General features: G+C 53.0%; 1 protein-coding gene across 2 annotated transcripts in view; it reads left to right on the top strand.

The window, feature by feature from the left end:
- MUSK (muscle associated receptor tyrosine kinase) overlaps positions 1 to 16,452 on the top strand; it is a 158,600-nt gene that overhangs the window by 92,576 nt on the left and 49,572 nt on the right. The window contains exons 6-7 of one of the 2 annotated variants that reach the window (XM_060199014.1): positions 5,965 to 5,994; positions 11,798 to 11,922. In XM_060199014.1, coding sequence (XP_060054997.1) covers positions 5,965 to 5,994; positions 11,798 to 11,922 — 155 coding nt within the window. The remainder of the gene's footprint in view (positions 1 to 5,964; positions 5,995 to 11,797; positions 11,923 to 16,452) is intronic. The other variant, XM_060199015.1, reaches the window with a different exon arrangement.

Genomic DNA, 16,452 nt, shown 5'->3' with positions numbered 1-16,452 from the left:
CTGAGTTCTAGATTCAAAAGCTCCTGCTCCAAATAAAGCATCAAAATTCCATTCTACCTGTTTATTACTATTTTCCTGCGATTGTCTAGAGCATTCATCATGGAAGCATGCCTTCTTTTGTAGGTAGAGGGGGTCTAGGAGTGCAGCACAAGCCAGGTCTTTCCAATCCTGGGGGTTGTTAAGGTGTTGGTAAAAACTCCTTAAAAGGGACTTGGTCCATGGAGCATGAATTCTGTCCTCCTTCACGGCTTGTCTGAGTTCCCGGAGGTCTTGGGAGGAGTATGGATGCCACACCTGAGGATTTTGTCTAGTTGGGGCCACATTTACCTGGAAGGTGTGGATTTGGTTCAATGACACTGGGGAGAAATCTACGGAAGTGGAAGGTGCTGTAGTGGCAGGGGAAACTGAACACTTATCTACAGGGATGGAGCTCTTGGGGTGGACTGCACATGGTTTAAAGTCCTTAAATGCTCAAAAAATATTCTTTAACTCTTCTATCTTAGTCACAAGGTCTCTTAATGATGACGTATCAGCAGGGGGCGGGGTCAGAGAACTGGAAGCCTCAGAGGAAGCAGGGGGTGGGACCAGAGAAGCGGAAGCCTCAAGAGAAGCAGAAGCCTCAGGAGAAGCTGAACCTGGGCGGCAGGGGGCGGGGTCAGAGGAGGAGCTTCTGAACACGTGTACTTGTCTGTGGGAATGGAATTTTTGGGTCTAGCCACTGATCGCCTAGGGCGTCTAAGTCTTAAGCACATGTGCTTTAACTCTGGTATCTCAGCCTCAAGGTCGCTTATCCTCATGGCAGACCACGTAGTACATATCTTGTAAGTGCAATTATAGCTATGAGAACCCATGGTATAGTGAAAATTAAAGTGTCTCTGAGAGCGAGAACCTGTCCCGGGAGAGAAGGAAATAATGTCTGGGACACCTCCTCATAAAATGAAAAAAATCCCATGGTGAAGGGAAACACAGGGCCACAGAGTCAGGCGGCTGCCTCTTACCTGTGTCTGGGCGGCTTTTCTGGACCTCAGGCCGGGCGTGAGTGCGGGACATGTCGGGCACCAGATGTTGTTGTGTTTGGGCCACAGAGAAGAGAGAGAGGGTTCTGGCGTGAAGAGAAAACACAAATCTTTATTTGCGCTGGCACCTCAGAGTTGGGTGCTAGAGAGGCAGGTTGGGCCACGTGGGGGTAGCGAAAATGGCAGCCTCACTAAGTAACCTTTCCTGCATCTGAACACCTGAGTGAAGCGCTGGCAAGAGAGCGAGGTGCGGAAGAAGAAGGGCTTTTATAGGAATAGCTCTCACGAGAATGGGAAGGGGGAGGAGTACCATAGCACTCCAGGATAGGATAATAACTCTTGTGAGAATGGGAGGGGGGAGGAGTGACTCCAAATATCGTGGGGATATAGACAATGCCCTGAGGGCACAACATGGCTGAACAGGCACTCTGAGAATGTCCCAACTCTCGCGGGAACTAGCAGTAGCCTGAGGGGACAACATGGCAGATGTGACTGCATTGGCACAATTTCCCAGCAACAGAGCACTGCAGATACAGCAATACAGGGCACTGCAGATATAGCAATGAAGAGCACTGCAGATACAGCTATACAGAGCACTGCAGATACAGCAATGCAGAGCGCTGCAGATACAGCAATACAGGGCGCTGCAGATACAGCAATACAGGGCACTGAAGATACAGAAGTACAGAGCACTGCAGATACAGCAGGACAAGCACTGAAAATACAGCAATGCAGGACACTGCAGATACAGCAATACAGGGCATTGCAGATTCATCAATACAGAGCACTGCAGATACAGCAATACAGGGCACTGCAGATACATCAATACAGAGCACTGCAGATACAGCAGTACAGGGCACTGCAGATACAGCAATACAGGGCACTGCAGATACATCAGTACAGAGCACTGCAGACACAGCAATACAGGGCACTGCAGATACAGCAATACAGGGCACTGTGGATTCATCAATACAGGGCACTGCAGATAAAGCAATACAGGGCATTGTGGATTGATTAATCAATACAGAGCACTGCAGATACAACAATATAGAGCATTGCAGATACAGCAATACAGAGCATTTCAGATATATCAATACAGGGCACTGCAGATACAACAGTACAGAGCACTGCAGATACAGCAATACAAGGCACTGCAGATACAGCAGTACAGGGCACTGCAGATATAGCAATACAGGGCATTGAAGATACAGCAGTACAGGGCACTGCAGATACAGCAGTACAGGGCACTGCAGATACAGCAGTACAGGGCACTGCAGATACAGCAATACAGAGCACTGCAGATGCTGGGAAATTGTGGCGATGCAGTCACATCTGCCACGTTGTCCCCTCTGGCTACTGCTAGTTCCCAGGAGAGTTGGGACATTCTCGGAGTGCCTGTTCCACCATGTTATGCCCTCAGGGCATTGTCTATATCCCCGTGATATTTGGAGTGCTTTGGTCACTCCTCCCCCCTCCCATTCTCACGAGAGTTATTATTCTATCCTGGAGTGCTGTGGTACTCCTCCCCCTTCCTATTCTCATGAAAGCTACTCCTATAAAAGCCCTTCTTCCGCACCTCGTTCTCTTGCCAGCGCATCACTCTGGTGTTCAGACACAGGAAAGGTTACTGTGTGAGGCGGCCATTTTCGCTACCTCCACATGGCCCAACCTGCCTCTTTAGCACCCAACTCTGAGGTGCCAGCACAAATAAAGATTTGTGTTTCCTCTTTGCTCCGGACCCCCTCTCTCTCTTCTCCGTGGCCCGCGCACAACAACATGCAGATACAGCAGTACAGGGCACTTCAGATACAGCTATACAGGGCACTGCAGATACAGCTATACAGGGCACTGCAGATACAGCAGTACAGGGCACTGCAGATACAGCTATACAGGGCACTGCAGATACAAGCTATACAGGGCACTGCAGATTCATCGATACAGGGCACTGCAGATACAGTAATACAGGGCACTGCAGATACAGCAATACAAGGCACTGCAGATTCATCAATACAGGGCACTGCAGATACAGCAATACAGGGCACTGCAGATACAGCAATACAGGGCACTGCAGATACAGCAATACAGGGCACTGCAGATACAGCAGTACAGGGCACTGCAGATACAGCTATACAGGGCACTGCAGATACAGCTATACAGGGCACTGCAGATTCATCGATACAGGGCACTGCAGATACAGTAATACAGGGCACTGCAGATACAGCAATACAGGGCACTGCAGATTCATCAATACAGGGCACTGCAGATACAGCTATACAGAGCACTGCAGATACAGCTATACAGGGCACTGCAGATACAGCAATACAGGGCACTGCAGATACAGCAATACAGGGCACTGCAGATACAGCAATACAGGGCACTGCAGATACAGCAATACAGGGCACTGCAGATACAGCAATGCAGATCACTGCAGTACAGGGCACTGAAGATACAGCAATACAGGGCACTGCAGATACAGCAATGCAGAGCACGGCGGATTCATCAGTACAGAGCACGTGTAGATACAAATTCACAGGGCTATGTTAGCACTTGCACAGAGACTTGGTAGCTTGTTGCTATGCTTCTAGTTCTGTTTCTGGGATCCCTTCTATTATATTGCTTGACACTGTGGTCTATTTACATGATCATTCTGTTACATTGGTTTGGTCTCACTCCCCCTGCCTCCAGGAGATTGTGGTTTAGTCTTTGGCTTTTCGTGTTTCTCCCTTCTCCCCACCCCCATCCTACATACTTCCTGGATTCCTGATGCTGCTGCCGGAGGAGAGAATGGCAGGAAAAAATTGTGTGGTGATTAGATTGGATTAGTTTCTTGAACCATTCGCTCGTGAATAAAGAAATACTGCTTCTCCACTCAGCTGTGTGTCCCTGGTCATCTGTCTCCCGCCGCAAAGCTAGCCCGGCATACTGGCACATTGATAGTAGCTCCCGCATGAAAATGCCATCTTTAGAGGACAACTCCACCTCCTTACTGGAAAGTGGTAAATTTCAGGCATTCTTACAGCTCTTGAGTTAGTTCTCAGTAGAAATCTGCTTAGTCTTTCAAAAATTTAGCACAAATTTCATTCACACAAATCAAGCAAAATGAACAATAGTAACAACAGTAGCAACAATGTAAAAGCAATAAAACAGGAAGGAAAGTGTTAGTATTGTCTTCAATGTATTCTTTGAGACCTAGTTCTATGGATAATTAATCAATGGTGAAAAATTAAGAGAAGACTCAGAATTTCCTTTACTTGCTCCAGAACCCTACAAAGGCAATGATCAATGAATAAGATTCTCAGTGCTGGCTGAGACATCCATTTTAGTGGGATAAAATTTTGGAGATCAAGTATTTTTGAGGAATAAAATGTAATATTTCACTAGAAGCCCATGACTCATCTCCATAGCTACTTGGCTGGTGAAAAAAAAATGATTTTTTTCAAGCTTGCAAAGAAGCACAATTGTGTTAAGATATTTAAAAGACATGCACAGCTCAAAGTGACTCAAAGTGCATTTTTTTCTGGGTTAACATAGCAAAACTAAGAACCTTTATTTCTTCTGATCCTACGAAAAGGGACTTTCTGTTGTCTTCAACTGATGAGACCAATTTCCCTATTGGAAAAGTGATTCATCCAACACCTCGGTTTTACTATTAAGGATGTTTTGAAACTTACTCCTTTGTTTAGAGGTGTGTTTAACAAGAAACCTCTAAATCCCTTTTTAACAATGAAATATTCATCTTGGGAACTGTCAGGAGCCATTGAGCTGGAGATTCATAAAACAAGACACGTGCCACTGACTTAGTGGTAAGTTCAGATGGAGTAAAGTTGTTATCAGAAACTCTAGATGCTCTTAAATTGAAGAGGACTGGGCATCTGTGTGAAAATGGAGGTATTTAGGCATCTCTGTGTGATTCTAGATTGTAGCAGAAGTGAGCAGTTCTGACTCTGCTCCTCAAGGCAGTGTGAGTCTCGGCCTCTCAGGCTGCAAAGCAAACTAGTGACATGGATTCTGTGCAATCACAGGGTGGTAAGGGCTGAGAGAGAAGGTACAGTATGTGTGAAAACACCACCTTCTCAAGGGCATTGCTATTAGGAGTCATCTGCAGTAGCATTCCTATGTTAGACCATAAGTAAATCCTGAAACTAGCTCGCGTGTTGAACTAAGTCAAACAAAATATCTGAATTAATGCAAAGAATCACTCCAGAGAGAAAAACTAGAACTCCAGGTGGAATCTGATAGGGCTGTAGACCCGACACCTTGAATGAGCTCATTTGGTTGCTGTCACTTTTCTAAGACTTTGACAATGATGGCTTCTTACTTCTTGATGCCCAAGTCTGGCTTTTATTGCTTTGTGCCTTGCTCCCTGGCTAGTTCTGGAGGATACTGATCTCTGCGCTCTGAGCGGAGGCCAGGTGCTGCTCCCGAGAAGGATCCCTGCTGCTGGTTGGCTCTGTTCTGCAGAAACCCCATAATCCTCTGTTGACCACAACAGCCTCTATTGCCATAGAAATGACAGTTGAGAGCCCAGGCTCAGCAGCCCTGACCCCACAGCTGGGCCTGGTAAGAGGAGGAGTCCAGCTACAAGGGGAACATCCTGGGTCAGAATAGTAGACCCCTCCCTGTGCCTCCAGTAAAAGGGTCCTTTTCAACCCTGAAATTAACATGTGTGAGTGAGCTGGGTCCGAGGATATGCTGTGTTCTAGTTCCCTAGTACTCTCTGAGTGAAAGGGGTGACTAGGAACTTCTTGTCATTTAATGATTTGTTTATAAAAGGTCAGTCGTTTCCCTTGGTTGCATTTTTTCCTTATTGAAATAAGAAACACACAGATTCTAATTAATCTTGTTGCAAAACTTTTTCCATTTTCAAAGATTTCCCATTTCATGACATCCTGTTTTTGTTTGTGTTTATTGTGTCTGTTTGTTTGTTTTGTCTTTTTTCTACTAATAGGAGAAAGCGAACCTGAGCAAGATACTAAAGGTATTTTTCTCTCTCTGCTCTGCCTCTTTTAAAATGGATGGTTCTATCTGAGTATTGGTTTCTGCTGACCTTATAAGTAACTTCAAATGCCATTATTTTGTTAAGTAGCATAAGTGGGATGTTATCACATTATGTAACAGTGATATTTGGTTAGCTGTTTTATCACTTATTATACCTGTTGTTATTTACTTTCATTAAGAAAAGACTGAGTTGGCAGAAAAGTTGAAACTTGGTAGCTCAGAAAATGAAAAAAAAGAAAAGAGAGAACCAAAGAGAGAAATGACCTAAATTAGCGTGAGTCGTGAGTCGGCAGATTGGAATACAAAGTTTTCTTTGATATATATTTGTGTTTCTCTGGTGAGTGGGTGGGTGGGATGTTACAAGTGTAAGAGAAACATGAAAATTCCAAGATGCCTGTTTAACTTTTTAATAAGATTTCAAAAAGGTAAGGGGTACTATACACCGATACACCTCTTCCAAACCAAAGCACACCAGTCAGAAAATGGGCAGGCAGGCAGCTATCTGGCAGGAAGCTCACCTCATGGAGCTCAAGGCCCCGCACACAGGGAACTGCCCTGGGAGGCAAGGCGGCAGGGTGAGTGGCGGAGTGGCTGTGGTGACTCTTCCTCTCCCTGTTCTTCCCTCTCTGTCCAAAAATGAAAAATCAGAAAATTGGCCCATGGAAGGTCACTGAATGGTAATGTGCTTGCTACAGATCCTCATGCTACAGTTAAAAGAAAGAAAGGAAGGAAGGAAAGAAGGAAGGAAGGAAGGAAGGAAGGAAGGAAGGAAGGAAGGAAAGAAGGAAGGAAGGAAAGAAGGAAGGAAAGAAGGTGCCTATCTTAAAGAAATGCACCCTCAGGCCCACAACAATCCTATCAATCAACAAACTGAATCTGAAATTAACAGATACCAACAGAAAAATAAAACATGGATTTGAATTGTTTTAAGAAAATCAGGGCAGGGTAGATAGTATAATATTTATGCAAACAGACTCTCATGCCTAAGTCCCAGGTTCAATTCCCCAGCACCACCATAAGCCAGAGCTGAGAAGTGCTCTGGTGTTTTGTGTGTGTGTGTCTGCGTCTCTCAAAAAGAAAAAGAAACTGAGATCTTCAGTGTCTCAGACATGACAGCCTTAAAAAAAAAGAAAGAAAGAAAATCAGAATTAAGTCAGCTTTAACTTGACACGCATAGTGTCCCTTTAGTGGAAAATGCCTAGAATGGAATTCAGCTTTGGGGAAAATTGAATTTTCTTTCAAAGAGAGCAAACACCTTCCATCCTAATCAAGACGGGAATTTTGTGCTGTCCTAAGTTTTGATGTTTGGGGATGAATTTCTCAGCATTGCGTACAGCTCAGTTTGCCTGGAGCCATTAGCAGACTGATGTTTCCCTTTGAAAGAGCTCTGTGTCACTGGAAGCAAGGCTTCCTTACCTACATATCACACCTCCAGTGTCCGAGATGTGCTCCTAAATTACTTCACTGGATCCCTTTGTTAACTTTATTTTTAGTTTTTCTTTATCTAGTTCCTATTTATTCCTATTCGTCATTGCTGATTTCAGTCAGTTGACCTTAAAAACCTATTTAAGGAAGACAGCTGGGGAGGATAAGCAAGGTAAAATCCCTGTCCTTTAGAATAGATGTGCAGAAACAGCTCTAAGGGGCCTGACGTGTCCACACCAACTCTCTTGACCAGGAACAGCGAAGTGATTCATGTCGGGCCCAACTGCTGGAGGGACCCACACCTGCTAGGCTTTACTGCCAGTGAAACTGCAGAGAGATTGATGACCTTGTTACCAATTCAGATTACTTGTTAGAAAGACAATAAATAGACTATGTACCTGAAAGTGGTTTGGAAAGTGGAGGAGGGTGTCATGTCTGTATTACAGAGGATTTGTGAATTACTGTCTTCTTAAAACTAGCCCCCCCCCTTTTTTTTCTGGAACCAGGGCCTCAGACATGTACACTTTTACCACCTCAGGCTCCTTCTTCATTCAGATGGAGTGGGGGAGGAGGTGACGGGAGAGCCACGGCATCAGAGCTGCCCCTGTCGCTGGGATGCCTCCCATGGGGTGCTGGAGTTGGCCAGCACACGGGGCCAGGCACACGCTCTGTCAGACGAGATTTCCCTCTGATACATTCAACTTTGAGTGAGACATTCTCAAGCAGCAATCAGCACTGCAAATGGGCCCACGGGAAATCCAGTCCCAAGCTCAGCAGCAGATGCCTGACAGAAAGCTCAGGGATGAGTACATTGTCCACAGCTATCTTTCATGGCGCAGGTGACCAGGAGCTTGCTTGCACACATGGAACGATGAGTGAGGGAAAGCTCTTGTGGACAGAGAATTGCAGCTACGACTACACAGAAAGAAAGTTTGATAATTCTCTCCAAAAATCCACCTAAAGATTGTGAAGTCTGTTCGGATTACTAAGCAGGCCCTTCCACGTAGCTTTATTTATGTGGCAGACGTGCGTCGGAATTTTCCCCCTGAGACGCGTCACGCTGCCCCTCCAGCTGGAGACCTAGGATGTATTTTTAGCTTGTGGCCACTGCTCCGATAGTGAGAGTTCATTCGTGTGCTGGCTGCCTGAGTTTATTACTGCAGGTGCACTGCTGTCCGTGGACGTTAGCCTGGCATTTATTTCTAATCATGGCTGGCTTTACTGCCTCCAGCGTTTAATAAATGTGCCGGAACCCTGACGCCTCTCCCCTCTTGTGGCAGCAAATGCAGCTGCCTGTAAGACACCAGCCCCCTGCGGACCCTTCCTGGCCTTCCCGCCAGAATTAGGCAAACAGGACTCTCCTCCTCCTCCTCCCAATCCTTACTTACTCGCCAACATTTTTTATTATTTATTTATTTATAAAAAGGAAACACTGACAAGACTACAGGATAGGAAGGGTACAAGTCCACACAATTCCCACCACCAGAACTCTATACCCCATCCCCTCCCCTGATTGCTTTCCTATTCTCTGTCCCTCTGGGAGTATGGACCCAGGGTCACTGTGGGAGCAGAAGGTGGGAGGTCTGGCTTCTGTAACTGCTTCCCTGCTTGCCAGCATTTTACTCCAAGTCAGAGTCGGAAAAGCCTGGAGGCGGTAACCGACACAGCACGTCCGTCCACAGCCCCTGGTGGCGAGGGAGCTTGAGAAGGGCTCAGAGAGACCCAGACCCTCCTGACGTGCCATTCCCGACCCCCGGGCACCAGGCAAGCGGGTCACTGACCCGGCGTCTCCGTCCACACAGCCTCCGACGGCCTGCGTGAGGTCGGCCCTCGGCCAGTCCGTCAGGGGGTGAAGCAAGCCCTGCCCTTGCCGAGGACACTCCAGAGCAGACGTAGCCCCGGCACGGCAGACAGACAGACGGCCAGGCCACGGTGATAGTGCTGCTGACATGCACAGGGGTGAGGGGGACAGACATCACAGTAGAGACGCAGGTCAGTGACTGAAAGAGGAAGCACAGCCTTCTCTGAGGGCATCCACGTAGCCAGGAGCTGCCCTTCAACAGACTCAAACCCATGTTTCCGTATTATTATTATTATTATTATTATTATTATTATTATTATTTTTAATAAGAATACAGGAGCATGGAAGAAACTAGGTTCCCTTTGGTTTCTGGTTTTTGTTTAGAGAGAGAGAGAGAGGAAGAGAGAGAGGAGGAGGAGGAAGAGAAGAAGAAGGAGAAGAAGCTGGAGAAGGAGGAAGAAAAGGAGAAGAGGAAGGAGGAGGAGGAGAAAGAGAAGGAGAAGAAGATGGAGAAGATGAAGGAGAAGAGGAGGCGAGGAAGGAGGAGGAGGAAGAAGAGGAGGAGGAAGAGGAGGAGAAGGAGAAGAAGGAGAAAGAGAAGGAGAAGAAGATGGAGAAGAAGAAGAGGAGGGAAGAGAAGGAGAAGGAGAAGGAGGAGGAGAAGGAGGAGAAGAAGGAGAAGGAGATGGAGAAGAAGGAGCAGAAGAGGAAGGAGGAGGAGAAGGAGGAGGAGAAGTAGAAAGAGAAGGAGAAGAAGATGGAGAAGGAGAAGGAGGAGGAGGAGAAGAAGATGGAGAAGGAGGAGATGGAGGAGGAGAAAGAGAAGGAGGAGGAGAAGGAGAAGAAGGAGGAGGAGAAAGAGAAGGAGGAGAAGGAGGAGGAAGAGAAGGAGGAGGAAGAGGAGGAGAAGGAGAAGGAGAGGAGGGAAGAGAAGGAGAAGGAGGAGGAGAAGGAGGAGGAGAAAGAGAAGGAGGAAGAGAAGGAGAAAGAGAAGGAGAAGATGGAGAAGAAGAAGAGGAGGGAAGAGAAGGAGGAGGAGAAGGAGGAGGAGAAGGAGGAGGAGAAGGAGAAAGAGAAGGAGAAGGAGATGGAGAAGAAGGAGCAGAAGAGGAAGGAGGAGAAGAAGAAGGAGGAGGAGAAAGAGAAGGAGGAGAAGGAGGAGGAAGAGAAGGAGGAGAAGGAGGAGGAGGAGGAGAAGGAGGAGGAAGAGAAGGAGGAGAAGGAGGAGGAAGAGGAGGAGAAGGAGAAAGAGAAGGAGAAGGAGATGGAGAAGAAGGAGCAGAAGAGGAAGGAGGAGAAGAAGAAGGAGGAGGAGAAAGAGAAGGAGAAGGAGGAGGAAGAGAAGGAGGAGAAGGAGGAGGAGGAGGAGAAGGAGGAGGAGAGGAGGGAAGAGAAGGAGAAGGAGGAGGAGAAAGAGAAGGAGGAGGAGAAGGAGAAGAAGGAGAAAGGGAAGGAGAAGATGGAGAAGAAGAAGAGGAGGGAAGAGAAGGAGAAGGAGAAGGAGGAGGAGAAGGAGGAGCAGAAGAGGAAGGAGGAGAAGAAGAAGGAGGAGGAGAAAGAGAAGGAGAAGGAGGAGGAAGAGAAGGAGGAGGAGGAGGAGGAGAAGGAGGAGGAGGAGGAGGAGAAGGAGGAGGAAGAGGAGGAGGAGGAGGAGGAGGAGGAGGAGAAGAAGATGGAGAAGGAGGAGACGGAGGAGGAGAAAGAGAAGGAGGAGGAGAAGGAGAAGAAGGAGAAGAAGGAGGAGGAGAAGGAGGGAGGAGGAGGAGGAGAGAGGCGTCCCAGTACCAAGATCTCCTTCAGTGAGCTGGAGGCTGGGCTCGAACCCGGGCCACACACGCGGAAGGCAGCGCAGATGCAAGCCAGCTCTCCCGCCAGCCTTTGTTTGTCTGGCTGTCTAGTATTATTTACTGGCTCATGTAGGACAGAGACGGACATTGAGAAGGACGGGGGAGAGAGAGGTGGAGACAGACAGTAACAGTAACAACAGCAGCAACAACAACAAGGGCAACAGCGCGGGCCAGACAGACGGACGCCGGGCGGCCGAGGCCTTTGTCGCGGCCCCGAGGACTCAGGCTCCGTCTCAAAGGCGACGGCAGGGCGCTGGCGGGAGGCGGCCGAGGAAGGGCCCGGCGGGGCGCGGGGCGCGGGGCGCGGGGCGCGGGGCGCGGGGCGCGGGGCGCGGGGCGCGGGGCGCGGGGCGCGGGGCTGGCTCCGTTCCTGTCGCTGTTGTCGCTGTGACTCCCGGCGGAGCCCTGCGCGCTCTGGCGGATGCCGGTGGCTGCCGGGGGTTGAAGCGGGGATACGCGGCCCGGGCGGGAGAGTCTCTCCCGCCGCGTCTCCCGCGAGCGCCGAGGCGCCTCTGTGAGAAAGGCCGGGACGGGGAGACCGAGGCGGCCGGGCGTGAAGGGAGGGCGGGCGGTCCTGTCCCGGCCGGGCCCGGGCTGGGGGAGCCGGAGGCGGAGGCGGAGGCGGAGGCGGCGCGAGCGGGCGGGCGGGCCCTCTCCCTGCCTGCCCTGGGCCGAGAGTCACGGACGGACGCGCTTGTGTTTCCGCACAGCCTCTGCCAGCATCCTGCGGGCGCCCGAGTCCCACAACGTCAGCTTCGGCGCCCGCGTGAGTCTGCGCTGCACGGCCACCGGCATCCCCGTGCCCAGCGTCACCTGGACTGAAAACGGAATCGCTGTGAGTGCCCCGGGGGCCTTCTGTGGAGAGACCCGGGTGACGGACGTGTGTGGGGCCTTCTGTGGAGAGACCCGGGTGACAGACGTGTGTGGGGCCTTTTGTGGAGAGACCCGGGTGACGGACGTGTGTGTGGGGAGTCTTCTGTGGAGAGACCCGGGTGACGGACGTGTGTGTGGGGAGTCTTCTGTGGAGAGACGCGGGTGACGGACGTGTGTGTGGGGGGCCTGCTGTGGAGAGACCCGGGTGACAGATGTCTGTGGGGCCTTCTGTGGAGAGACCCGGGTGACTGACGTGTGTGTGGCCTTCTGTGGAGAGACCCGGGTGACAGACGTGTGTGGGGCCTTTTGTGGAGAGACCCGGGTGACAGACGTGTGTGTGGGGGGCCTTCTGTGGAGAGACCCGGGTGACAGACTTGTGTGGGGCCTTCTGTGGAGAGACCCAGGTGACTGACGTGTGTGTGTGGGGGGTCTTCTGTGGAGAGACCCGGGTGACGGACGTGTGTGTGGGGGGTCTTCTGTGGAGAGACGCGGGTGACGGACGTGTGTGTGGGGGGTCTTCTGTGGAGAGACCCGGGTGACTGACGTGTGTGTGGGGGGCCTGCTGTGGAGAGACCCGGGTGACGGACGTGTGTGTGTGGGGTCTTCTGTGGAGAGACCCGGGTGACGGACGTGTGTGTGTGGGGCCTTCTGTGGAGAGACCCGGGTGACGGACGTGTGTGTGGGGGGCCTGCTGTGGAGAGACCCGGGTGACAGATGTCTGTGGGGCCTTCTGTGGAGAGACCCGGGTGACTGACGTGTGTGTGTGGGGCCTTCTGTGGAGAGACCCGGGTGACAGACGTGTGTGTGGGGGGCCTGCTGTGGAGAGACCCGGGTGACAGATGTCTGTGGGGCCTTCTGTGGAGAGACCCGGGTGACTGACGTGTGTGTGTGGGGCCTTCTGTGGAGAGACCCGGGTGACAGACGTGTGTGTGGGGGGCCTGCTGTGGAGAGACCCGGGTGACAGATGTCTGTGGGGCCTTCTGTGGAGAGACCCGGGTGACAGACGTGTGTGTGGGGGGCCTTCTGTGGAGAGACCCGGGTGACAGACGTGTGTGTGGGGGGCCTGCTGTGGAGAGACCCGGGTGACAGATGTCTGTGGGGCCTTCTGTGGAGAGACCCGGGTGACGGACGTGTGTGGGGCCTTCTGTGGAGAGACCCGGGTGACAGATGTCTGTGGGGCCTTCTGTGGAGAGACCCGGGTGACAGTTGTGTGTGGGGCCTTCTGTGGAGAGACCCGGGTGACAGACGTGTGTGGGGCCTTCTGTGGAGAGACCTGGGTAACAGACGTGTGTGTGGGGGGCCTTCTGTGGAGAGACCCGGGTGACAGCTGTGTGTGGGGCCTTCTGTGGAGAGACCCGGGTGACTGACGTGTGTGTGGCCTTCTGTGGAGAGACCCGGGTGACAGACGTGTGTGGGGCCTTTTGTGGAGAGACCCGGGTGACAGACGTGTGTGTGGGGGGCCTTCTGTGGAGAGACCCGGGTGACAGACTTGTGTGGGGCCTTCTGTGGAGAGACCCGGGTGACTGACGTGTGTGTGTGGGGGGTCTTCTGTGGAGAGACCCGGGTGACGGACGTGTGTGTGGGGGGCCTGCTGTGGAGAGACCCGGGTGACAGATGTCTGTGGGGCCTTCTGTGGAGAGACCCGGGTGACTGACGTGTGTGTGTGGGGCCTTCTGTGGAGAGACCCGGGTGACAGACGTGTGTGTGGGGGGCCTGCTGTGGAGAGACCCGGGTGACAGATGTCTGTGGGGCCTTCTGTGGAGAGACCCGGGTGACGGAAGTGTGTGGGGCCTTCTGTGGAGAGACCCGGGTGACTGACGTGTGTGTGGGGGGCCTGCTGTGGAGAGACCCGGGTGACAGACTTGTGTGGGGCCTTCTGTGGAGAGACCCGGGTGACTGACGTGTGTGTGTGGGGGGTCTTCTGTGGAGAGACCCGGGTGACTGACGTGTGTGTGGGGGGCCTGCTGTGGAGAGACCCGGGTGACAGATGTCTGTGGGGCCTTCTGTGGAGAGACCCGGGTGACTGACGTGTGTGTGTGGGGCCTTCTGTGGAGAGACCCGGGTGACAGACGTGTGTGTGGGGGGCCTGCTGTGGAGAGACCCGGGTGACAGATGTCTGTGGGGCCTTCTGTGGAGAGACCCGGGTGACAGACGTGTGTGTGGGGGGCCTTCTGTGGAGAGACCCGGGTGACAGACGTGTGTGTGGGGGGCCTGCTGTGGAGAGACCCGGGTGACAGATGTCTGTGGGGCCTTCTGTGGAGAGACCCGGGTGACGGACGTGTGTGGGGCCTTCTGTGGAGAGACCCGGGTGACAGATGTCTGTGGGGCCTTCTGTGGAGAGACCCGGGTGACAGACGTGTGTGTGGGGGGCCTTCTGTGGAGAGACCCGGGTGACAGACGTGTGTGTGGGGGGCCTGCTGTGGAGAGACCCGGGTGACAGATGTCTGTGGGGCCTTCTGTGGAGAGACCCGGGTGACGGACGTGTGTGGGGCCTTCTGTGGAGAGACCCGGGTGACAGATGTCTGTGGGGCCTTCTGTGGAGAGACCCGGGTGACAGTTGTGTGTGGGGCCTTCTGTGGAGAGACCCGGGTGACAGACGTGTGTGGGGCCTTCTGTGGAGAGACCTGGGTAACAGACGTGTGTGTGGGGGGCCTTCTGTGGAGAGACCCGGGTGACAGCTGTGTGTGGGGCCTTCTGTGGAGAGACCCGGGTGACTGACGTGTGTGTGGCCTTCTGTGGAGAGACCCGGGTGACAGACGTGTGTGGGGCCTTTTGTGGAGAGACCCGGGTGACAGACGTGTGTGTGGGGGGCCTTCTGTGGAGAGACCCGGGTGACAGACTTGTGTGGGGCCTTCTGTGGAGAGACCCGGGTGACTGACGTGTGTGTGTGGGGGGTCTTCTGTGGAGAGACCCGGGTGACGGACGTGTGTGTGGGGGGCCTGCTGTGGAGAGACCCGGGTGACAGATGTCTGTGGGGCCTTCTGTGGAGAGACCCGGGTGACTGACGTGTGTGTGTGGGGCCTTCTGTGGAGAGACCCGGGTGACAGACGTGTGTGTGGGGGGCCTGCTGTGGAGAGACCCGGGTGACAGATGTCTGTGGGGCCTTCTGTGGAGAGACCCGGGTGACGGAAGTGTGTGGGGCCTTCTGTGGAGAGACCCGGGTGACTGACGTGTGTGTGGGGGGCCTTCTGTGGAGAGACCCGGGTGACAGACTTGTGTGGGGCCTTCTGTGGAGAGACCCGGGTGACTGACGTGTGTGTGTGGGGGGTCTTCTGTGGAGAGACCCGGGTGACTGACGTGTGTGTGGGGGGCCTGCTGTGGAGAGACCCGGGTGACAGATGTCTGTGGGGCCTTCTGTGGAGAGACCCGGGTGACTGACGTGTGTGTGTGGGGCCTTCTGTGGAGAGACCCGGGTGACGGAAGTGTGTGGGGCCTTCTGTGGAGAGACCCGGGTGACTGACGTGTGTGTGGGGGGCCTGCTGTGGAGAGACCCGGGTGACAGATGTCTGTGGGGCCTTCTGTGGAGAGACCCGGGTGACGGACGTGTGTGGGGCCTTCTGTGGAGAGACCCGGGTGACAGACGTGTGTGTGGGGGGCCTGCTGTGGAGAGACCCGGGTGACAGATGTCTGTGGGGCCTTCTGTGGAGAGACCCGGGTGACGGACGTGTGTGGGGTCTTCTGTGGAGAGACCCGGGTGACAGACGTGTGTGTGTGGGGGGCCTGCTGTGGAGAGACCCGGGTGACAGACGTGTGTGGGGCCTTCTGTGGAGAGACCCGGGTGACAGACGTGTGTGTGGGGCCTTCTGTGGAGAGACCCGGGTGACAGATGTGTGTGGGGCCTTCTGTGGAGAGACCCTGGTAATAGATGTGTGTGGTGCCTTCTGTGGAGAGACCCGGGTGACAGATGTCTGTGGGGCCTTCTGTGGAGAGACCCGGGTGACAGTTGTGTGTGGGGCCTTCTGTGGAGAGACCCGGGTGACAGACGTGTGTGGGGCCTTCTGTGGAGAGACCTGGGTAACAGACGTGTGTGTGGGGGGCCTTCTGTGGAGAGACCCGGGTGACAGCTGTGTGTGGGGCCTTCTGTGGAGAGACCCGGGTGACTGACGTGTGTGTGGCCTTCTGTGGAGAGACCCGGGTGACAGACGTGTGTGGGGCCTTTTGTGGAGAGACCCGGGTGACAGACGTGTGTGTGGGGGGCCTTCTGTGGAGAGACCCGGGTGACAGACTTGTGTGGGGCCTTCTGTGGAGAGACCCGGGTGACTGACGTGTGTGTGTGGGGGGCCTGCTGTGGAGAGACCCGGGTGACAGACGTGTGTGTGGCCTTCTGTGGAGAGACCCGGGTGACAGACGTGTGTGGGGCCTTTTGTGGAGAGACCCGGGTGACAGACGTGTGTGTGGGGGGCCTTCTGTGGAGAGACCCGGGTGACAGACTTGTGTGGGGCCTTCTGTGGAGAGACCCGGGTGACTGACGTGTGTGTGTGGGGGGTCTTCT

This window comes from Erinaceus europaeus, chromosome 10 (assembly GCF_950295315.1).
Source record: "Erinaceus europaeus chromosome 10, mEriEur2.1, whole genome shotgun sequence".
Taxonomy (NCBI): domain Eukaryota; kingdom Metazoa; phylum Chordata; class Mammalia; order Eulipotyphla; family Erinaceidae; genus Erinaceus; species Erinaceus europaeus.
This window is presented reverse-complemented; position numbering and strand designations above follow the sequence as displayed.